The 25,202-nt window shown below is 44.7% G+C and overlaps 1 protein-coding gene across 1 annotated transcript in view; it reads right to left on the bottom strand.

Annotated features, from left to right (window-relative positions):
• Positions 1 to 7,732: 7,732 nt before the first annotated feature.
• LOC144599790 (serine/threonine-protein kinase 32B-like) overlaps positions 7,733 to 25,202 on the bottom strand; it is a 101,979-nt gene continuing 84,509 nt past the window's right edge. The window contains exons 7-9 of the mRNA XM_078411025.1: positions 23,917 to 24,033; positions 10,645 to 10,767; positions 7,733 to 7,960 (exon numbers count right to left, since the gene is read on the bottom strand). Coding sequence (XP_078267151.1) covers positions 7,733 to 7,960; positions 10,645 to 10,767; positions 23,917 to 24,033 — 468 coding nt within the window. The remainder of the gene's footprint in view (positions 7,961 to 10,644; positions 10,768 to 23,916; positions 24,034 to 25,202) is intronic.

The raw sequence follows: 25,202 nt of genomic DNA, 5'->3' as shown, positions 1-25,202 counted from the left end.
CACCTGGAACAGTCTAGATCAGTTATATCTTGATCAGTGTGCATCAAAATAATTTCATTTTAGCTGTACCTTTAGAACTTTCTAATGACCTTTTAACCTTCTTTAAGTAGAGATGTAATTATAAAGCAATAACCCAATAATTAAGTGTTAATTATCAACAATACTTCTGCTGTTACCTGGCATTTAATTTTAATTATGTTATTTGTTTGTAATTACAAAGAACTGCACCAATGTGTACAGAATATACAAGGCATTCCTATGATTTAATATTTTAATTATAAAAATATTATTTGATAATTAGAGTTATTATTTACTCGGCTAAAATAATTGTTAGGCATATCATTTTTTGTAGTGGTCTTTGGCCCTGCACCATAAACCTCCCCCTCCGCTCCTCTGCCTCACTTACATTTGTCTCACTCTGGTCGATAGTGCCTATTCCCGCTGGCAATGAGATTTGACACCACTGAATTAGTCACCTTCTTCAGACAACTTGAACTTTTCGCAACAGTTAGCCCAGCAGTCTACTGACATAAATAAAGGCATCACAGCAACGTTCAATTTGTAAATGGTCCAGAGGTCCATGGAAAACAGTCGACAGACGACATCACTGGAAGTTCACATTCCCATCCCCTCTTCTTACCCATCCCCTCCTTCCATCCCATCCATCACCAGGTGCCACAGATGGTAGATAGAACTGCCATGGAAAGGATTTGAACCCATTCCAGCTTTAATCAGCAGAAAGTAGTCCGTCCCTTTAGCCAGCCATTACCCACGGGAACCCACCTGGAGGGCCGGTAAGCAGACCAGCTGTGGGAGGGAGGAGTGCAGTGCCTCGAAGGGAGAGTGGGCCGCTGGGGCTCGGCTGGACCAAGAGGCTAAGCACGTGGACTGGATACAGTTTACAGTGGCCGAGGAGCACGAAGAACACCAACGGCTACGCTTGTAAACATCTCAGATGAACTGTCCTGGGCCCAGTACATAGATGTGATCACAGAGAAGGCGTGCCAGTGCCTCTATTTTCTGAGAAGTTTAAAGAGATTTAGGAACTGAACACTGACAATCGTTGACTGATGCACTATAGAAAGTATCCTAACAAGTTACATCATTTCCAGATACAACAATTCCAACACACAGGAACACAAGAGACTGCTGACAGTGGTGGATGTAGCCTAGCCCATCATTGGTACAAACCACCCCCCCCCCATCTTTGAAAACATCTGGATAAAGTACTGCCTCAAGAAGGCGTCATTCGGGATGGGGCAGCGGTCCAGTTGCTGTCTAACAGAACCAGTGACCCGGGTTTGATCCTGACCTCGGGTGCTGTCTGTACAGAGTTTGTATGTTCTCCCTGTGACCGCATGGGTTTTCTTACAGTTGCTCTGGTTTCCTCCCACAGTACAACTAGGTTTGTCGGTTAATTGGCTTTGGTAAAAAATTTAAATTGTCCCTAGTGCGTAGGAAAATGTTGGTGCACACGGATCGCTGGTCGGCACGGATTCGGTGGGCCGAACGGCCTGTTTCCATGCTCTATCTCTAAACTAAACTAACCTAAACTAAATCTATCATCAAGGATCCTCAACATCTGGGCCATGCCCTCTTCCCGCTACTACGATCAGGTAGGAAGTACAGAAGCCTGAAGACCTACACCAACAGGCTCAGGAACAGTTCATTTCCAACAAATGACCAGTTCTTGAACTGACACATACAATCCTAATCCTACCTCAGCACTGGAACACTTTACACCACCTTTTGCACTACCATGAACTTGTATAATTGTGCTTTTCACTTAAAAAAATATTTTTGCTGTCTTTTTATTTTTGCTGTCTGTAAAATGCATGTATAATTTTTGTATAATGTATATTTTTGGGTGTATTCTGAGCCTGCAATGCTGCTGCAAACAAGATTTTATTTCGGAGTCACGTGAGTGACTACGTGAAGACCCCGTCCTGCACGCATGCGCGACATTAGCGTTCATGCAGTGCACCCGCGACGAACGGGAGTTCAAGGTGCTCCCGCTACAATTTAAAAAGTCGGGCCGACAGGTAAGTTCTACCGTGGCCGTGAGTATTTTCTCTGTGGTCTGCTTTAGGTCCCAAGATGAGCAAGACCAGAGGAAAGAAATTTGCAGCTCGCCCCCGTTCGTCTTCCGTTGAGGAACGTTCTTTGGAGGGGGGGCAAGAGGCGGCAGCAACTACCGAGCCGAGCCCAGCACCGCTAGTGCAGCCTGAGCAGCGAGCTGGAGGTACCTGCAGCCAGAACCGGGCGGTAGTATCCGACGATTCGGATGAAGATGCCACACCGCTACAGAGCGGCACTGGCAGCCGCCTAAGCCGAATGGAACGGCTTATGGAGCAAATGCTCCAGCGAGATCTGCTGAGAGAGCAGCAGCAGACTCGCCAAGGGAGCCCAGGCACTCCCGCAGTGCCCTTTACGGCACTGGCCATTGCCTCACCTTCTTTTGAAGGCAGCATTGGCGACCAGGTCTGGGCTGGTCAAGAAGAGGGGTTGTTGGCTGAAGATGTCCGGAGTACGCAGAGTGTACAGGATCAGGAAGAGCTGCTGGGTGTGGTCAACCGCTACGTGGTCATTCCACGAGGGGGTCGGCCTTTAGAGCCGAAACTTGCAGCCAGCATTGACCACCTGTCCTCAAAACCCCTACAAGAACGGGTGGTCAATGAGGCTCTTGAGCTATATACAGCCCCAGAAAATTGTACATCATTAAATGTACCAGCTGTAAACAGCCAAATTTGGGGACATTTGGGGCAGAACATCAGGAACCTGGAGTTGAAGCTCCAGAAAATCCTTAATCTCCTGACTGCAGGGATAACATCATATGCTCGGTCCATTGATGGTGTGGACATCTCCACAAATCAGCAAGATACATTAGCTCTGCTGTGCACCACTCAATACCAGATAAATATTTTACGGAAGGAAATCATCAAGCCTGCCCTCAACCCTAAGTTTGCGGGACTCTGCAAAACACCGGGTTCAGAACCTCCAATTCTGCTTTTTGGAAAGGATCTTCCAAAAAAGGTGAAAGACCTAGAGGAAGAATCCAAGACCTTTGGTCTCGTGAGGGCAGGTTTGGGACCGAGCAGACCTAACAAACCCAGGCGGCAGTACCTCACGGCGTCCACCAGTCATAGACCACCATATGGGACTGGTGAAAGCTCGGGGTCCGCAACCATTCCCCGTAAGCCTTTTTTAGGCCAGGGCCCAGAGCGGACCCCATGGAAAATGCGCCACCCCCAACAACATCAACGTCAACAGCAGCCCTCTACAGCCCAGCAGACACCTCATCGTCCAGCGAAGAGGCAGAAGAAAAATTAACACCAGTAACCATGGAGGTAGGTGGGTCTGGTACCTCTCGGCATATGAGCAGTAGGGACTCTATACTATCAGGGGGGAGATTGCACTTGTTTTTGGATGCATGGGAAACCATTACTAATGACAAATACATACTAAGCTGCATTTCATGGCTATAAAATTGACTTTGTTCATGAAAACATTCCGCCAGTTCAGCACATACCCCAAAGGGTATTCACCCTCTCAGTCAAAGAGACACAAGAGGGTCAAGCTGAACTTGTGAGGCTACTAGCAAAAGGTGTCATTGAAAGAACAAAACATCAACCTTTGGAATTTGTGTCTAATATCTTCACTAAAACTAAAAAAGATGGTGGATGTCGCATCATCATTGACTTAACTATGTTAAACGAGTCAGTTAAGTATACACATTTTAAGATGGAAACTTTTCAAACCGCCAGACTTTTGATTTCTACAGGGTACTTTCTAGCAGGCATTGATTTAAAAGATGCCTACTACTCAGTACCCATACACAAGGAGCACCGTAAATACTTAAAATTTATCTGGATGAAACAGCTATGGCAATTTAAAGCCTTACCAAATGGACTAACCTCCGCTCCAAGGTTGTTCACTAAAATCTTAAAACCCGCCTTGGCGGTATTGAGAAAACAAAAGCATATAGTCATGGCGTACTTAGACGACATTTTAATAGTAGGGAAAACCTTGGAGACAGCTATTTTGGCAGTAGCAGCCACCAAACGTTTGTTTGAAACTTTGGGGTTTGTCATACATCCAGATAAATCCAATTTTACACCGTCCACTACCATGGACTATCTTGGATTTACGATTGATACTGTTCGCATGGTTGTAACTCTGCCAAAGGGAAAAGCATCACAATTGGCACTATCATGCCACGAACTAATGCATAAACGTCAGCCAACCATACGGCAGGTAGCTAGAGTTATTGGTAAAATGGTAGCAGCTTTTCCAGCTGTACAATTTGGGCCTTTGCACTACCAAAATTTACAAAGAGCAAAAGTGCACGCACTAAAGCAAAACTCAGGTCACTTTGACCGAGCTATGTATTTAACTGCTGAATCCATTACAGAGTTACAATGGTGGACAAGGAACATTAGGCTCAGTTCCAGTCCCATAATAATCACCAACCCAGTATTAACCATTCAAACGGATGCCAGTGCTTTGGGCTGGGGAGCAACTAACATGCAATCCAGCACAGGGGGCAGATGGACTAATTCTGAATCATCTTGCCTACAGACACGGGGTATCAACTATTTAGAAATGTTGGGTGCGTTTTATGGTTTAAAAGCATATTCATCTAATACGCATCATGCACATGTCCGGTTGCAATTAGATAATACCACGGTGGTGGCTTATATCAACCACATGGGTGGTATAAAGTCAATATCGTGTGACAAATTGGTCAACCTAATCTGGCAATGGTGTGTCGAAAGACATACTTGGTTATCAGCAACTTACCTACCAGGTAAGCAAAATACAGTGGCAGACACCAGGTCACGCAAATTTAACGATAACATCGAATGGATGTTAAATCCCAAAGTATTTGCCGAAATTACAAAGCAATATGGCACACCAGATATCGATCTATTTGCATCCAGGCTGAATCACCAGGTACCAACGTATGTCGCTTGGGAACCAGACCCTGAGGCAGCAGCAGTTGATGCATTCACGCTGTATTGGGGGAAAATGTTCTTTTATGCTTTTCCTCCCTTCTGCCTCATCAGTCGGGTGTTACGCAAGATTCAATTGGATTCCGCTTCAGGAATCTTGATAACACCCGACTGGCCTACACAGCCATGGTACCCAGTGGCCCTCGACATGGCTGTCGAAACACCGTTGGAATTCCCCAGCAGTCCGGAATTATTAATCCACCCAGTGTCAGGCATTAGTCACCCGTGCCATGACAGAGTCAATCTCCTGGCTTGCAGATTCTAAAAAGACCTCTACTGGGCCTGGGACTGTCTGAGGACGCCATCAACATGATGACCGCATCCCACCGGGAGTCCACCAGGAGACAATACCTGACCAACATAAGGAAATGGGAACGGTATTGCTCCAAAACAGGAACTACCTACACTACAGCAACACCCACCAGTGTTGTGGAGTTCCTGGTTGGATTACATCGGGAAGGACTCAGCTACAGCGCCATAAATACAGCCAGGAGTGCGTTGTCAGCTTATTTGGTTCCAGCAGCAGGACAACTGGCTTTGGGGTCCCATCCACTAGTAATCAAAATCATGAGGGGCATTTTTAACACTAACCCCCCCAGACCAAGGTACACTCAGATCTGGGATGTCAGCATTGTGCTGACGTACCTTAGGGGATGGCCACCGCCCAGGGCACTCACGCTGGAACAACTTACACTGAAATCAGTCATGCTCATGGCACTAGTGTCAGCTCAAAGGGTACAGTCCCTCCACCTTCTGAGGCTGGACAGCATGACAGAGTCATTGGACTGCTTCACATTCCATATTCAGGGACTGGTCAAACAAACTAGACCAGGTACCACGCCTCCAGTCATGGAGTTCTGGGCATATTCATCTGACCCACGGCTGTGTGCCAAGACCCATCTCGCCAATTACATAGACACAACATATAACTTAAGAGGGAGAGAAAAAGCCTTATGGATAAGCCACAAGAAGCCTCACGGTCAGGTGACGAGCCAAACCATTTCAAGGTGGCTCAAGCAGGTGCTTAAGTCCGTGGGAGTCAATACTAATATTTACAAATCTCACTCCACCAGGGCTGCATCTACGTCGGCGGCTAGTCGAATGGACGTGCCTATGGACCATATTCTGGCCAGAGCAGGATGGTCCTCGGAAAGAACTTTCCAAAGGTTTTATAATAAACCGCTGGCGCAACCTGCTACATTTGCAGACAGAATTTTAGAGTCTGCAGATAATATTTAATTTGAGCCCTGGGGAGCTCTCTGTTTTTTGTTGTCATTAATAAACCTTTTTTGCTCACAAACAGGTTTCTTGATTGCGATAACATACTTCCTCCCTCTAAGGTCTTCAGACAGTGAGTGAAGCATGAGCTGGTACACGGTTCGGAATCACAGAGCTTTGAAGTCTTCACGTAGTCACTCACGTGACTCCGAAATAAAATAGTAAGATTAAATGAGAACTTACCAGTTCGAAGTTTGATCTGTATTTTATGAGGAGTTACGATGAGGGATTACGTGCCCTCCGCTCCCACCCTCTCTTATACAGATCAACTGGTAATTAAGTTCTTATTCTTTCTTTACTATATTTATTTCAATCGTTGTGTTTTTTCTGTGAATCCACACCGCTGCTTTGAAGAATGTCGCGCATGCGTGCTGGACGGGGTCTTCACGTAATCCCTCATCGTAACTCCTCATAAAATACAGATCAAACTTCGAACTGGTAAGTTCTCATTTAATCTTACTATTTTCATTGCACCTCTCCTTCACTGTGTATGACAATAGACACGACTTCACTTGATATACAGCCCAGGATCCCATTAGTTAAAAAAAATACTTTCACAGCCTGTCCAGTCTTCCACTTGGATTTCTGGTGCGCATTGGTCTCGAGGGACCTATACTAACCGTGGCATTGATGCTCACAGTGGATAGGGGATTACTGTGTATTTATTTCATTTATTCAGAGGAAGTGCATGTCACATTAAATGCCGACTGGCACCACCTCCTGAATGGAAGAGGTAGTTTAGCGACACCTGCATCGGTGAGTAACAGCAATCACATTTAGGCTAGACTGGGTAAGGAAACCGGAATTAAAACTGAAATTGCAGGAAATATTCAGCTGGTCAGCCAGTCTTTGTTGAAAGAAAATAGTTATCGTTCCTGGTTTTGGACACATTTTGTTCTCCTCTGATTCATAGTACTACTTTTGCTAACGATTGGATTTGATTTCACTAAATTAGCCAGAATCAAAATGCCATCTATGAACTGCCAGGAAATGTTAGACCAGTTCTGTTGAATGATTTCAGTCCTGAAATGTTAACTCTTTTTCTTTCCACATATGCTGCCAGGTCAGACTTATGAAAGACGGGAGATTTCCTACCCCAAAAAACATTAGTGAACCAGATGAGATTTTACAACAAATCAGTAGTTTATGCTTATTGAGACTTTAAAAAAAATCCAACTATTAATCAATTGAATTTATATTCCCCAAAGATAGACACAAAAAGCTGGAGTAACTGAGCGGGTCAGACAGCATCTCTAGAGACAGAGTAAAGGAATAGGTGACATTTTGGGTGGAGACCCTTCCCCACCAGCAATTGTGGTTTGAACTCTGGATCCAGAGTCCAGAACTCAATGACAACGAGCAACTTAACCACTACGCCACCGTGCCTAATGTGAGATTAACTGCTAACAATAGGTATGTCTTTGCAGGAAAATCTGATAACATCACAGTTCACAACAGTATATCTGAAATAAACACCCAGTGCAATGGGAAGCATTGCTGTAACCCATCTTACAACTCTTTATCTCATCCAAGACAAACAATATGGTTTTACTGACCAGTGATGAGGTTTTTTTTCTTGCCAGAAGACGCCTTTTCTTTTTGGCAAGTGGGTTTGGCTCGAGAATTAGCTCTTCGAGCCCAAATCCTGCGTCACAATTCAGTTGGCCTCTCTACATACAAAGAAAAAAAATATATGTCAGGGAAGGCAGGCTGTGATACAATGGGCTCATAAAGCCAATGGTCTGTGTTGTACCATGGCTTTCAATTTTGTCATAAACACGGGACTTGCACTGGAATTTGATTGGGAAACCTGCAATCCACTTGTAACTGATCAAAGAATTATGACAATACTCAGAATTACATAAAATGTACAAGAGACAAGGACCAATTAACATGACGGCTCCATGTTTGGTCTTGGTGCTTCACATAAGCTTTCTACTATTCATTGTTGGATGAATTACGGGCAATGATGAATCAGTGTATAGGAGGGAGATCGATCATCTGATTGAATGAAGCCAGAACAACATCCTTGTTCTCAATGTCAGCAAGATTACGTAGCTGATTGTTGACTTTAAAATACTTTCAAAGAGCAATGCCGAGGATCCACAATCATGTCTTAAAGGAGATCCCCTCTCATCCTTCTAAATTCCAATGAATGCAAGCATAGTCGACCCATTCTTTCATCATATGTCAGTCCCGCCATCCCGGGAATTAATCTAGTGAACCCACGCTGCACTCAGTGGGAATCCCTTTTGTAGGCTAAAGTCACAAAGATCAGAAAGTCCATGTCTGTAATCTATGTTGAATTAGGATTTTGGTAAAGTGAAATGCTACAGTTGTTTCCACAAATGAGAAGAAATGGTGGGCAATATTACTATTTATGTTATCTAATCTGAATGCCCAATCTAGGAGATTCTTGTGATCAAAGGACTTGCCTTGTGCTGATTACCTAGGGTAAATTCATCCCTTTTGGTCACAAAAGTATCAAAGGAACAAAGATATTTATTAATAAGCAGAGCAGGGTGATAGGTACCAATCGCCTGCATAACCCATGTCCAGGAAACTAAATACCAAATAAACAGTCTGTCTCATTTTAATGCATAGATCTTTCTTCCTCGAATCAACTGTCAATTCACGCCCTGTTCTTCAGCCTTTGACTAATATTCCAGTCAAGTCTAGATAGAGTGCATTGTAGAGATGCCTCCTTTAGATTGAAATGTTAGATGGAAGCCCACACCACTATTTCAAGGACAGTCTCTGCATTCCCGCTGGTGGCTCCTATAAATCCACATAGCCAGTATCTCATTGACACTTTGGGGAATTTTGGTGCTGACGTAACAGCAACCCTAATTTCATCCAGCTGCAATGTATTTTGGGAAGTGAGAGAATTGGTACAAATGCAAGTTTGTTCTTTCTTAGGGATGAATTGTACACTTTATTCTAGGCTGCATAAACAGGTAACTGCTGGAATGGTGGAGTGGTTGTTTATAATGCTTACCTCCGGGCCCTCAGAATGGCAGTGGGAGGTGCCCCCGGGGCATGAAGGTTGAAGATGGCTGGGCAATGAGAGGGATGACGGTTCGTGGGACGAGCAGGTGGAGGTGACGGCTGCAACGGACCTTTAGTGCCAGCTGTAGTTGGGACTGTGAAATGGCCCGGAAATCTGGTGACTCTTGCATAGACTCAGTGGGCTTTTTCTATGCATTATGTATTGAACCGTGTATTGGACTAAAGGGCCTGTCCCACTTTAGCCGATTTTAAGACGACTGCCGGTGACTAGGTTGTCGCCGACAGTTCGCCAGGTGTCGTGGGCATGATCGTGAGGAGTCTTCCAAAAATCATAGTGGATCTCAGCGCGTCGCTGAGAAATCATCCGGTTTGAAATTTCTCGGCGACAGCTGGCTTGTCGGCAGGTATCGTTGCTTATTGCGGGCGCTGTCGCCTGCTGTCCCCAGGTTTGATAGGTTCTCTTAGATGCATTTAGAAGCACATAATATTAAAATAAGTAAAGTCATTTCAAAATACCATAAAAATACCTGTCCTTGAAATAGTGGTGTTGGCTTCCATCGAACATTTCAATCTAAAGGAGGCATCTCGACAATGCTTGTGTTTAACCAATTTATTTACCATCAGGACATTTGACATTTGACAGGTAGATTCAGGACATTTGACAGGTAGATTGGAGGCGACAGTTTGACGGTCAGGTAAGCGTGGGAATTTTCGCGATGTTTATGGCCATCAGCCATTGCATTTAAAGTGGGCTCCCAACCCAGAAACCATATAGGCATCTCCCTTACATTTTCAAAGAATGCCCACACACGTTTCACAAAAATCCACTTAACCACTTATAATTTTTTTTTTTAATACAGCTATTAGTAAACTGGAAGTAAATCCAGTTTATGCCTTGTTACAGTGAAGCTTGGTTTTTAAGTAACCTGTACAAGGTGTTATAGTTCCAAACTCTCAAGTACTTACCGACTTGTCCGTGATTTCAGTGAAAATCAGGAACGCAGGAGAAGCATTGACAGCGTGGGTGTTTTCGCGATGTTTCTGAAGACATTGTAATCGCGACCTGACTCGGCATTACCCACACTCCAAAGATGCACAGGTTTGTAGGTTAATTGGCTTGGTATAAGTGTAAATTGTCCCATGTGTGTGTAGGATAGTGTTAATGTGTGGGGATCGCTGGTCGGTCCGGAACCCAGTGGGCTGAAGGGCCTGTTTCCGTGCTGTATCTCTAAACTAAACTAAACATTGAGAGATGGAAAGTGATCAACATGTGATGTGGCTGGCTAGAATTCACTGTTTCATGATATACAGTTGCTCGTCAAAGGTCTTTGTGGAACGGATTTACTTTGGGGATGAATCCTGCTGCGTGTTTCATCCCCAGGACAGCATCCCAGTTGATATCTGCCCCGTACTTCTCTTTAATTTTGGCCAGGCTGGACAGTCTTACAGCCGGGCTAACCGTAAGTAGCTGAAATATAATACATAGAAATTACTCACGGCAGGAGGACATTATCTACGTCCAACCTGCCTCATCACACAGAATGCTGGAGTAATTCAGTGGCAGCATCTCTGGAGAGAAGGAATGGGCAATGTTTCAGGTCGAGACCCTTCTTCAGACATGCTGCCTGCGCCACCACCTTCTTCCTCGTGGCTTCCAACCCTTCTCTCCAGAGATGCTGTCTGTCTCACTCAGTTACTCCGGTAATTGATGTCTATCTTCAGTGTAAACTAGCATCTGCAGTTCCTTCCTACACATCGCCTCATCACACAATGTCTTCTGACTTTTAGTCTGCGCCTCACACATACCTCTTGTCTAACTCCTGTTTCTAACTCTATGACTCTATTGGACAAAATGGTGGAGGGTGGGACTAGTGTAGATGGGACATGTTGGCCGGTGTGGGCAGGTTGGGCCGAAGGGCCTGTTTCCTCACAGTATCATTCTATGACTCTATGACTCTAACTCCCAACATAATTCTACAATTGCACATTTTACCTTCCAAACATCCAGGAGATGCAACTAGAACAGAGTGGAAGAACCACAAAGTGACCATAATGGGGAGGAGAACTCGGGTGGTTGGAGAAGTGCATGCACTGTGTGGGCCGAAGGGACTGTATAACTGTATGGCTCGACGACATTGATGCCATTTACAGTCACCAGCTCAGATACTGACACTGAATGAATGTCAGACAGCAGATCAGTCCGGGGATGTGCACACTGTGTAACATTGTGGTTAATCCAGGCCTTGGCTAGCTAGAGGGCAAGGTACACACAGGTTTGACCAGAGAGGACAGATGGCGGCGCGCACGGACGCAGCGGCTCACAGCTCTCCCTTTCGGTGCGTTTTATGTGTGTTATCTGTGTTATGTCTGTTAGTCAATTTTAGTCATGCAAACCAGGCAAATCAGGCAAATCCTACCTACAACCGAAAGGATCTTCTGATCATAGGATTCCAGTGCAATCGGGACCTTGTGCGCGAATTTCCACACCCGCGAAATATACCGGAAGAGATAGCCAGGACACCGGGCGCTCCGTGGATAGTTGTCGGCGCGAACAGGCGTCGCAGGCGGAGGAGAAACAGGAAGCAAAAGCGAGGATGCCGGTCCGGTATACTTGCCAAGCTAAAGAGACAGCCACACAAACCACCGCTACCCAGCATGTTTCTCACCAACGCCAGATCCATCATCAACAAAATGGACGAACTAAAACTACAGATATCAGCAAACAAACCCGTGGAGGACTGTTGCATTCTCTTAGTAACAGAGACATGGCTTCATCCACTTATCCCAGACGGAGCCATTGAGCTAGCCGGGCGTACAGCGTTTCGTTGGGACAGAAACATCGACTCCGGCAAGAGCAAGGGGGGGGGGGGGGTTATGCATTTACGTGCACAACAACTGGTGCACTAACATCCAAATCATAGATAGCCACTGTTCTCCTGATCTGGAGTCCCTAACAGTTAAATGCAGGCCTTTTTACCTTCCTCGCGAATTTACAGGGGTTATAGTAACAGCAGTCTACATCCCACCGAATGCTAACGCTAGCACTGCTTTAGGCTACCTGCTTGGTGCAATAAACTCACAACAGAGCACATATCCAGAAGCAGCCCACATCATAGCCGGGGACTTCAATCATGCAGACCTAAAGTCAGTTCTCCCGAAACTTGAACAACACATAAGATGTGCTACCAGGGGGAAAAACACACTAGACAAGGTTTACTCAAATATTAAGAAGGGTTTCAGGTCAGCACCACTACCACACCTGGGGCAGTCAGATCACCTGTCCATATTCCTAACTCCAGCATACACCCCACTCAGGAGGAAAGCTCCAGTCACCATAAAGACTGTTAAGACATGGCCTGAAGGAGCTTCCTCGCAGCTGCAGGATTGCTTCGAAAGGACCAACTGGGATATTTTTGAGGATCAGGACTTGGAGGAGTACACATCAACTGTACTTTGCTACATCCAAAACTGTGTTGACAATGTCACCGTCGACAAACGCATCCGGTTGTATCCCAATCAGAAACCCTGGATGACAAAGGATGTCAGGTCTCTCCTCAAAGACCGTAACACCGCCTTCAGGTCTAGTGATAGAGCTCTATACAGTGCTGCTAGAACCAACCTGAAGAGAGGCATCAAGGATGCCAAAGTGTCCTACAAGAGGAAGATTGAGGACCACTTTACCAACAATGACCCACGGCGGGTATGGCAAGGCATCCAGCACATCACCAACTACAAGACCAGCAACCGCACGACTGCCGACGGCGACGCCTCGCTGGCAGAGGAACTTAACTGTTTCTTTGCTCGTTTCGAGGTGAAAGCTACAGTGGCAGACATAACACCCTCTCCAGCACCTGACAGCAACACCTTCACTGTGCAGGAGTATGATGTTAAGCGCGTGCTCAGAGCAGTGAATCCCAGGAAAGCTGCAGGCCCCGATGGTGTGACGGGCAGAATGCTGAGGGAATGTGCAGACCAATTATCTGAGGTCTTCACAAAAATCTTCAACCTGTCCCTTTTAAAATCCACCATCCCTCCCTGCCTGAAGTCCGCCACAATCATCCCACTGCCGAAAAAGTCTGTCATCAGCGGTCTTAACGACTACCGTCCGGTAGCACTCACACCGGTCATCACAAAGTGCTTCGAGAGACTGGTCCTGCAGCACATCAAAGCCAGCCTCCCACCCACCTTCGACCCACACCAGTTTGCCTAGAGCAAATAGGTCTACAGGGGATGCCATCGACACTGCTCTTCACACTGCACTGACCCACCTTGAACACCAGGGGAGCTATGTGAGGATGCTCTTCCTCGACTTCAGCTCTGCCTTTAACACGGTCATCCCGAGCAGACTGGTCACCAAACTTTCCGACCTTGGATTTTCCCAAACCATCTGCCAATGGATCAAGGACTTCCTGACCAACCGCCCCCAGACCGTCAAAATAGGCCCTCACCTCTCCTCCACCATTACACTGAGCACCGGCTCACCACAGGGCTGTGTGTTGAGCCCCATCCTTTACTCCCTCTACACTCACGACTGCGCCCCCACCCATCCCACCAACACCATCATCAAGTTCGCGGATGACACGACTGTGGTTGGACTCATCTCAGGAGGAGATGAGACAGCCTATAGGGATGAAATCCAAAGGCTGGCAGCATGGTGTTCAGTGAACAATCTGGTCCTGAACTCCTCCAAAACAAAGGAACTTATAATTGACTTTAGAAAAACCAGTGTAGAATACGACCCACTCTACATCAATGGGGTCTGTGTGGAAAGGGTACCCGCTTTCAGGTTCCTGGGTACGCACATCGCAGAGGATCTTACCTGGTCTACCAACACCATCACCACAGTAAAGAAGGCACAGCAGAGACTCCACTTCCTGAGGATCCTCAGGAAAACCAACCTGCAGGAGAAGCTCATGTTGTCCTTCTATCGCTGCTCCATCGAGAGTGTGCTGGCATACTGTATAACCACATGGTATGCCAGCTGCTCAGAAAAGGACAGGAAGGCCCTTCAGAGGGTCATCACGACGGCCCAGAAGATCATCGGCTGCTCACTGCCCTCCCTGGAGCACCTGTTCAGCCTACGCTGCCTCAGTAGAGCAGGCAAAATAATAAAAGATCCATCCCACCCCGGCCACCGTCTGTTTGTTCATCTGCCCTCTGGTCGACGTTTCAGGTCGATCAAATCCCGAACAAACAGACTTAAGAACAGTTTTTACCCCAGGGCCATACGAGAACTGAACACTACCTTTGCACTAGGCAACACCGTTAAAAAATCTTGTACTTAATATAATTGTATTTATGTATTTATTTGTTTTTGCATTTATTGCATATATGTTTGTACGCACCGTCAGGATTGGCTATTTTTTAATTTCGTTGTACTCGTTGCAATGACAATAAATGAATATTATTATTATTATTATTATTATTATGAGGATTGTGGTGGCAGCCCAGGGAAGAACGCTGAACAGTAGGCACAATGAAATGCTCTGTGTATTTGGCTGCCTATTATAAAAACTATATTTATTCTACGCAATGGAATCAACTGTAATGCAGGATTTGATGTCAATATTGTACAGTCCAGAACCCCCCTCTCTGTTCTTTCTCTCCTGCCCCTGGCTCTGCTCCTGCTCTCCCACGGTTTACTAGGATTGCTGGAGTGCCATCCTAAAGGACTGGCATTGCTTCCATGCAACACACGCTGGAAGCCTCCGTCAGAATGTGACCTCCTGCCCTGCCACACTGCCAATGTCCTTCCTGCTGCATGGTCTCCAGAAGCCCTGGACTGCTGCAGCAGGTATCAAGGAAGCAAGTGTTGTTTGCAGGCTGGACATCAAGCCCATTGCAGCTTAACATCATCTGTGGCCACTGCCTCTGATACACAGCAGTCTTTCACCAGCTGCACCATACCCACTGGGGCAGGTCTGAGCAGGAAGACACCACAGGCACTAAGTGTATGGACAAAGGCAGGCAATTTACATTTGACTAGAAAATAGCATTTCATTTATAAAGTTTGTTTGGGAATGCTTTTTGTGTTTTGCAATGTCTCAGCAGTTATTGTGATGAGGAGAATAAATAGGGTGAATGCATTGAACTCTTTTACCCAGTTTAGGAGAATTAAGAACCAGAAGACTTTGGTTTAAGGTGAGAGGGGCAAGATTTAACAGGATCCTGAGGATTAACCTTTTCACTCGGAAGGTGATGGGTATATGGAATGAGCTGCCAGAGAAGGTAGTTGAGGCAAGTACTAAAACAGCATTTGAAAGGCATTTGGACATGTACATGGATAGGAAATGTTTAGAGGGGTCATTGGCAGCTCTCAGTCTGGAAAGGCCATGCTTCTGCACCACGCTGAGGTCTCCAGGGTCTTTGCACATATTGGCAGCGTCTGCTGTGGCTGACCGACCCAATTCTCCAGTGACAGTCTTTGCCGCAATGGGAACAGATAAAAAATCCCAGATCCGGTGACATCCAATGATAATCTTATAGAAACGAATCCAAGTACAATGTTTCTTAAACCGGTAGAAGAAATGGAGATTGTAGATATTGTTAATAAATGCAAAAATAAAACATCCACTGATTATAATGAGACAGATATGAAAATAGTAAAAAAAGGTAATTGATGGGATTTCTAAACCACTAACACACATTTTTAACTTATCATTACAAACCGGTCAATTTCCCAATAATATGAAAATAGCTAAAGTTATTCCGCTGTATAAAACTGGAGATAAACACCACTTCACAAATTACAGACCTGTCTCTCTTCTCCCACAGCTCTCTAAAATTCTGGAAAAACCTTTCGTCAACAGATTAGACAATTTCATAGATAAGCACAATTTACTCTCTAATAGTCAATATGGATTCAGAAGTAACCGGTCAACATCGGCACGGTAGCGCAGCGGTAGAGTTGCTGCTTTACAGCGAATGCAGCGCCGGAGACTCAGGTTCGATCCTGACTACGGGTGCTGCACTGTAAGGAGTTTGTACGTTCTCCCCGTGACCTGCGTGGGTTTTCTCCGAGATCTTCGGTTTCCTCCCACACTCCAAAGACGTACAGGTATGTAGGTTAATTGGCTGGGTAAAGGTAAAAATTGTCCCTAGTGGGTGTAGGATAGTGTCATTGTACGGGGATCACTGGGCGGCACGGACTTGGAGGGCCGAAAAGGCCTGTTTCCGGCTGTATATATATGATATGATATGATCACTAGCTTTAACTGAACTCATTGAACAAATCACAAATTCTATAGATAAAAAGAAATATGCTGTTGGGGTATTCATTGATCTAAAAAAAGCATTCGATACAATAAATCATGAAATATTAATCAATAAATTGGAACTATATGGGATTAGGGTTTAGAGTGGTTAGAAGTTATTTAAAGAACAGGAAACAATTCGTGAAGATGGGAGAATATCGGTCTGGATGTTTGGACATTGTGTGTGGAGTCCCCCAGGGGTCAGTGTTGGGTCCTAAACTCTTCATCATCTACATCAATGATATATGTAAATTATCAAAAATATTGAAATTCATCCTATTTGCTGATGACACTAACATTCTTGGTTCTGGTGAAAATTTACAGCAACTTTTGGACAGTATCACCTCAGAATTTTGCAAAATTAAAAAATGGTTTGACATTAACAAATTATCACTAAACTTGAGCAAAACAAAAATTATGATATTTGGGAACAGTAAAATAAACAATCAAGCACAGGTACAGATAGAGGGTGTTAACATAGAAACAGTAAATGAAACTAAATTCCTTGGGGTGATAATAGATGAAAAAAATTGCTGGAAATCTCACATTAAACATATCCACAGTAAAGTATCTAGAAGCATTTCAGTTCTGGCCAAAGCAAAACATTTCTTAGATAACAAATCACTTCGCATTCTGTTCTGTTCACTAGTTTCACCATATTTAAGTTACTGTATAGAGGTGTGGGGAAGTACATATATAAGTTCACTACAACCACTATTCATACTGCAAAAAAGTGCCATTAGAATAATTCATAATGTCGGTTTTTGTGAACACACCAACTCATTATTTATTGTCTAAAATAATCAAATTTTATGACATTGTGGAATATCAAACAGCTCAATTCATGTACAAAGTGAGAAACAATTTGCTACCAAGTAACTTACAAGAAATGTTTTATGAAAGAGAGGGGGGGTATAAATTAAGGGGAACATTACATTTCAAGATTCGCAATACTCGCACAACAATGAAAATATTTTCTATATCAATCAGTGGAGTAAAGCTATGGAACAGAATGAATGCGGAATTAAAACAATGTTCAAACATCATCCAGTTTAAAAACAAATATAAACACATGATTTTTTCTAGGTAGTGAGGAGGGGGGATTAACAGTCACCAGGGGTCTACATATAATAACACATCATTATTTAAATAAGTATATCTATATGAACATATAAGGGTGTATGAGTATTTTTGTATTAATATCTGACTTATTATACGGGTGGGTGACTATATTTGTATTTATATTTTGTATGTAAATGGTCGGGTATATATATGTATATATATGATTGGCCTAATGTATGTATAACATATAACATATAACATATAACAACTACAGCATGGAAACAGGCCTGTCCGGCCCTACCAGTCCACGCCGACCATTCTCCCTGACCTAGTCTCATCTACCTGCACTCAGACCATAACCGTCTAATCCCCTCTTATCCATATACCTATCCAATTTACTCTTAAATAATAAAATCGAGCCAGCCTCCACCACTTCCACCGGAAGCCCATTCCATACAGCCACAACCCTCTGAGTAAAGAAGTTCCCCCTCATGTTACCCCTAAACCTTTGTCCCTCAATTCTGAAGCTATGTCCCCTTGTTGGAATCTTCCCCACTCTCAAAGGGAAAAGCCTACCCACGTCAACTCTGTCCGTCCCTCTCAAAATCTTAAAAACCTCTATCAAGTCCCCCCTCAACCTTCTACGCTCCAAAGAATAAAGACCCAACCTGTTCAACCTCTCTCTGTAGCCTAAGTGCTGAAACCCAGGCAACATTCTAGTAAATCTCCTCTGTACCCTCTCCATTTTGTCGACATCCTTCCTATAATTTGGCGACCAGAACTGCACACCATACTCCAGATTCGGCCTCACCAATGCCCTGTACAATTTTAACATTACATCCCAACTTCTATACTCGATGCTCTGATTTATAAAGGCAAGCGTACCAAACGCCTTCTTCACCACCCTATCCACATGAGATTCCACCTTCAGGGAACAATGCACAGTTATTCCCAGATCCCTCTGTTCCACTGCATTCCTCAATTCCCTACCATTTACCCTGTACGTCCTATTTTGATTTGTCCTACCAAATATTAGATGTATATTAGATGTATATTAGATGTAGTTAATATAGACATTATTGTGTAAATAGGTATATTCATATGATTGTAGGGGTGAGTGAGTATATATGTAGTTATATATGTATTTTAGGTATTAGTTATTATAGATAATACTTGATAAATATTGATTAGGGAATGGGGGTAGGATTAAATAAGTTCACATTTCTTCCTACTCCTTTTCGCACATGTAAAGACGTTAAGTAATGGATGAAATTCTTTGTATTTCTTCTGTTTTTTTGGTTTATTTTGTTTTTTTAATTGATGTCTTTTAACATGTATGAAATAAAATGATAGAAAGAAAGATAGAAAGAAAGAAAGTTGGGCCAAAGGGCTTGTTTGCGTGCTCCATGACTCTGTGACACTATGCCTCTATCCATAGTTCTCACCACAGAAGGAAACAATATACCTCATCAAAGCTGTCATGCTTCATGCTTTTACTTGCAAAGTTTCTGTGGTGTATTTACCATTTTGAGTTTTGTGTTTTGGCAGCTGAGCCTTGCCGTAGTTCCGGGTATAAAGCATTGTGGGATACCTGATTACACTCTCATATCATATCATATCATATCATATATATACAGCCGGAAACAGGCCTTTTCGGCCCACCAAGTCCGTGCCGCCCAGTGATCCCCGCACATTAACACTATCCTACACCCACTAGGGACAATTTTTACATTTACCCAGCCAATTAACCTACATACCTGTACGTATTTGGAGTGTGGGAGGAAACCGAAGATCTCGGAGAAAACCCACGCAGGTCACGGGGAGAACGTACAAACTCCTTACAGTGCAGCACCCGTAGTCAGGATCGAACCTGAGTCTCTGGCGCTGCATTCGCTGTAAAGCAGCAACTCTACCGCTGCGCTACCGCTGGTGGTGTTGAAGTAAAGCAGCCATATGTTGTATGCTAACCTGTCTCACTCGTCAATTCTTATCATAATACACCACAGTTAAAGTTGGCGACGAGGATAAAACAAGCAGAAAATGCCTATCATAGGTTCCATAGGGGAGTTCGCCCCGAAGACAGAGACAGCGACGGCTGTTGTCGGAGTCCAACCTGACTTTTGCACGGGCATTTGAAATCGCCCTCAGCATGGAGACTGCGGAGAGAGACACGCAGCAGCTGCGGGGACACGAGGTACGTCCGAACCAAGTGCATAAAGTGGATGCGCACACGGTTAAGCAAACGGGGAGGAACTGCCATAGATGTAACGGCAAAAATCACAGCCCACAGGTGTGTCGCTTTAAAGATGCAAAGTGTTACAACTGTGGTAAAACCGGGCATATTAAAAGGGCATGCAGAGAAAAAGTGGCGGCGGCACCGACACAGAGCAGATATAAACGACAGACTGATAAAAACACAAAGTATGTGGAGGCAGAAGAAATAGTGTTGCCAATGTTTTCATTAGTAAATGGCAACAACTGTAAACAAGCATACCGGGCATGTTTTGTGGTTAATGGCAAAGAAGTCAAACTAGAAATTGACACCGGAGCTGCCGTGAGCATTATCTCAGAGGAGTTGTTTCAGACTACCTTTTTAAAGCAACCACTAGGGCTTGCTGAAGTCACACTGAAGACATACACAGGGGAGGTTATTCCTGTGTTGGGACAGTTTGAAGCCACTGTCAAATATGAGAGTCAGAGTGAGCAGCTACCAATGATTGTGGTAAAGGGAGCAGGACCAGCTTTGTGTGGAAGGAACTGGTTAAAAAAGCTCACCTTAAACTGGAAAGAAATTAAACATGCCAGTGACAAGTCTTATCAGGAAGACATAAAACATATTAAGGAGATGCCTCACCTGACATCAATACAGGATGTACTGGAGTTACACGCTGAAGTGTTTAAAGATGAACTTGGCACTCTGCGTGATGTCAAAGCAACAATTCTGGTGGAACCAGGGGCCCGCCCAAAGTTTTGCAAAAGCCGCCCACTGCCATATGCCATGAAAGCACGAGTGGAGGCTGAATTGGACCGACTGGAAAAGGCCAACATAATTACTCCAGTCAAACATAGTGAATGAGCAGCACCCGTTGTTCCGGTTGAAAAAAAGGACCATACCATTCGTCTGTGTGGAGATTACAAACTCACTGTAAACCAAGCTGCCACTACAGAGACTTATCCATTGCCACGGATAGAGGAGCTGATGGCAACCCTCAGTGGAGGAAAGGTGTTTTCAAAGATTGACCTCGCCTCAGCGTACCAGCAGGTACTTCTGGAGGAAGAATCAAAAAAACTGTTGACCATTAACACACACCGAGGCTTATTTGTCTATAACAGACTGGCTTTTGGTGTGAGCGCAGCACCCTCCATCTTCCAAAGAATCATGGAGAACCTCATGAAAGATCTGAATGTAGTGGTGTATCTGGATGATCTCCTCATCACAGGAAAAACTGAACGAGAGCATCTGCAAAACCTGCATAAAGTGCTACAGAGACTGCAGGAGAGCGGACTGAGAGTCAGGGACGCAAAGTGTGAGTTTGGAAAGAAACAAATCGAATACTTGGGTCATGTGTTAAACAGCCAGGGCATTCAGCCGTCACCGGAGAAAGTCAGAGCAATAAAGGATGCACCAGCCCCCACCTGTGTGAAAGAGCTGAGAGCTTTCTTGGGACTAGTGAATTATTATGGACGGTTCATGCCCAACCAAAGCACTGTGCTTGCTTCCCTGTACAGGTTGCTGAAAGACCAGGTGTCGTGGGAGTGGAAAAGTCGAGAGCAGAAAGCTTTTGACAAGTGCAAATCGCTGCTCACAAGTGACAAGATCCTGGTGCACTATGACCAAAAGCTTCCTCTCACTCTGGCCTGTGACTCCTCAGCGTATGGCATTGGAGCTGTCATACAACACAAAATGCCTACAGGGGAGGAGCGCCCCATCGCCTTCTCATCATGCACATTATCCCCTGCTGAGAAGAAATATTCTCAGATTGAGAAAGAGGGACTGGCGCTCATTTTTGGTGTAAAGAAGTTTCACCAATACCTGTGGGGGAGGAAATTCAAACTTGTGACTGATCACAAACCCCTGCTAACACTGTTTGGAGAACACAAAAGCCTGCCTACCATGGCTGCAGCTCGATTTCCAAAGATGGGCAATAATTCTCTCTGCCTATGATTATCACATTGAGTACTGTGCCTCAGGGAAACATGGTAATGCAGATGGCCTCTCAAGAGTTCCGCTGCCTGACACAAACGACACAGGGACCACAGCCGTCACTGACAGCGTATACACACTGTTAACTGAACATCTTGAGCAGGCTCCACTGAACGCAGACCAAGTGGCACGTGCAACACGCACAGACAACGTGTTGTCAAAGGTGCTGAAATTTGTCATGGATGGCTGGCCTGCTGAAGTGGATGAGACTCTGAAAGCTTTCCACACGCGTAGATGTGAACTTTCAATAGAGCGAGGATGTGTCCTGTGGGGCACCAGAGTGGTGATTCCTGAAAAGTTGAGAAAAACTGTTTTAAAGGAGCTGCATTCTGGCCATCCAGGAATTGTGAAAATGAAAGCACTAACACGCAAGTACGTATGGTGGCCTAAAGTTGATGCAGAGGTGGAGCAAGTTTGCAGAGCATGTGAGTCATGTCAATTGGAGCAAAGGATGCCTCGTCAGGTGCCTTTGCATCCATGGGAATTTCCTGGCCAGAGCTGGAAAAGACTACACATAGACTTTGCTGGTCCATTTTTGGGACACACTTTCATGTTGGTGGTGGATGCTTACTCCAAGTGGTTGGAGGTGTTTAAAATGTCTAGCATCACATCACAAGCCACTATCACACGACTGAGAAGACTGTTCGCAGCTTATGGATTGCCGGAGCACATTGTCACGGATAATGGAACGCAGTTCACGTCAGAGGAGTTTAAAAACTTCATGCAGCAGAATGGAATCCTTCATTCTACAAGTGCTCCTGGTCACCCTGCCTCGAATGGCCTGGCAGAACGGTACGTTCAGTCATTCAAGGGTGGAATGAAAAAGCTGACACAATGGATGTGGAGCACAGGATCTCCATCTTTTTGATGCAGTATCGCACCACACCAAACTGCACTACTGGTCAGTCACCTGCTGACCTGTTTCTGAACAGACACGTGCGCACCCGTCTGGATTTCATCCGTCCGGACACAGCAGCCGCTGTTCGTAAAAAACAGTACAATCAGAAGTTTCACCATGACCTCCGTGCAGCAGACAGGTGTTTCTCAGTGGATGACCCAGTGTATTTATACAATACGGCTGGGGGAGGACGCAAATGGATTCCTGGAGTCATAGTGGATCAAACAGGACCGGTGTCTTACAAAGTACAAGGAGGAGACACCGACATCACCTACAGGAGACATGGAGATCAGCTGAGATTCAGAGTCATGGGAGATGGACTGGATCAGGACACTGAAAACTCAACCACTGACACTTCTGCACCGAGCCAACCCGCACAGCCGGAGGACATGTCATCATGCAGCGAGCCAGGGACTGTGGACCGTACAGCTGCAGCTGCTGCGCCGCTGAGTCCACGCCGATCATCAAGGGTCAGGAAGCCTCCAGACCGCTATGTCCCTTAAGCTTCATTTTTTTTTTTAAAAGGGGAAATGTTCGGCATGAAGGACTGTTTAGTTGTTTAAGTTGTTTTCATTAATATGAACACACAGATGGACTGAGACTTGTTAAAACTACAAGAGGGTCTCTAGTGATAACAAGTAACTTTGCATAGTAGTAATTTTGGGAATGGTTATTGTTAGTAATAAGGCACTTGCTAATTTCAGTTATTTAAGATTACCTTCATTTTAAAAAGGGGGTAATGTGGTGTATTTACCATTTTGAGTTTTGTGTTTTGGCAGCTGAGCCTTGCCGTAGTTCCGGGTATAAAGCATTGTGGGATACCTGATTACACTCTCTGGTGGTGTTGAAGTAAAGCAGCCATATGTTGTATGCTAACCTGTCTCACTCGTCAATTCTTATCATAATACACCACAGTTTCAATAATTAAAAGTGAATCTCTTGGACGCAGTTCTTAGCAACCTAATGTTTCTTGAAGGCTTGATGCTGATAAAAAATATTGCTGCAGTTGATGGTCAAAACTTAACAGTCAGGGACTAAGGAATCAACATTTCCCAACTTCCCTGGGAAGATGGTAGTCTCCAGGAATGGGCCAGTAAGTGTCAGTGTGGCAGATTAGAGTAGTCAAGGGGCAGGATGTTAACTGACTAAATCTACCATAATACATCCAAGCAGATGTAATAGCTCTGCATGTGTCCTTACCTCCTGAAGCAATGACACCGTTGCACTGGACCAGGCAGAGGGGTAGACAACCCTCACACAAGTAACCTGGTCCAGTGCTTCAGTCATCCTGGTGGTCCTGGTGGTTTTATATGGTCTCTGTGAAAAGACAATGCATTCATAGCACTATACATCAGAGGTAAAATCCAATCAAAATTCTTTGACCCACAATGTTTGTGACAAGCTCGCTGCCTAGCTGAATTGGTCTCATCTGTCTTCATGTGAATCATATCCCTCTATTCCTTGAATTTCCTTGTGCCTTCAAAAACCTCTTGAATGCCACTATTATATCTGCCTCCACCACCACCCCTGGCAATACGTTGCAGGCCCCAACACCCTATGTGTAAAAACCTTTCCCCGCACATCTCCATTAGACTTTCCCCCTCTTTCCTTGTAGCTGTGCCCTCCAGTGTTGAACATTTCCACCTTTTCTCCACCCATTTTTGCAGCTGATCTATATCACGCTGTATCTTCTGACGGTGTTCATCGTTGTCTGCAACTCCTCCAAACCATTATATTTTGAATAAACCTCTTTTAATCTCAATTCTATAATCAAAGTGAAGAAAAAAATAATGGGCAAAGCACCAATGGAGGAATTGCTTAAAGAGGTTATCATTCGGCTAAAATAACAAGGGCTTCACCACTTTAGCCAAATTAGGATGGCTAAATGTAATGTAACATGAGTTGTGGGATTAGTTCATCAGTAGGACATACTTGGGTTTGTTCCCACTTCTGATCGGAGGTAATGGTGGCAGAGGATTGGAAAGGGATAATAGCTGACTTCAACATCGCAGGGCTGGGCAAGCTGCAAGGAAAGGCCACGTGCATGTTGTCCCATCAGTTCTTCCATCAAGCACACAGAATTATAAAATTTGCTCACTGCCTTGGCTACCTGGACAGGCAATCAAGACTAGACTCTCAGATTTTCAGGAATAAATGTTCCAGATATCACCAATGTTTCAGTGTCAATAGGATGTCCTGATATTGATATAGATGACAAACAATAACGGGCCCAGCACCGAACCCTGAAGCACACCACTAGTCACAGGCATCCAGGCATGGATCAGAGGTGGAGCAAGTAATTTGGTCCAATCCTTCTCTGGCACTCTGTTTGTTGACTCAACTGGTGCATAAACCAAGAGTTTTGCAGAGGGTGTTAAGCTCCCCAATTTATACCTTATATTGAATGATGGAACCAAAGTGCAGCTACAGATTCCTATCTATCAAGCTACTAATGTGTTGGTGCAGGCAAGGGAAGAGTGAAATTA

Source organism: Rhinoraja longicauda, chromosome 14, assembly GCF_053455715.1.
Source record: "Rhinoraja longicauda isolate Sanriku21f chromosome 14, sRhiLon1.1, whole genome shotgun sequence".
In the NCBI taxonomy this organism is placed as follows: domain Eukaryota; kingdom Metazoa; phylum Chordata; class Chondrichthyes; order Rajiformes; family Arhynchobatidae; genus Rhinoraja; species Rhinoraja longicauda.
This window is presented reverse-complemented; position numbering and strand designations above follow the sequence as displayed.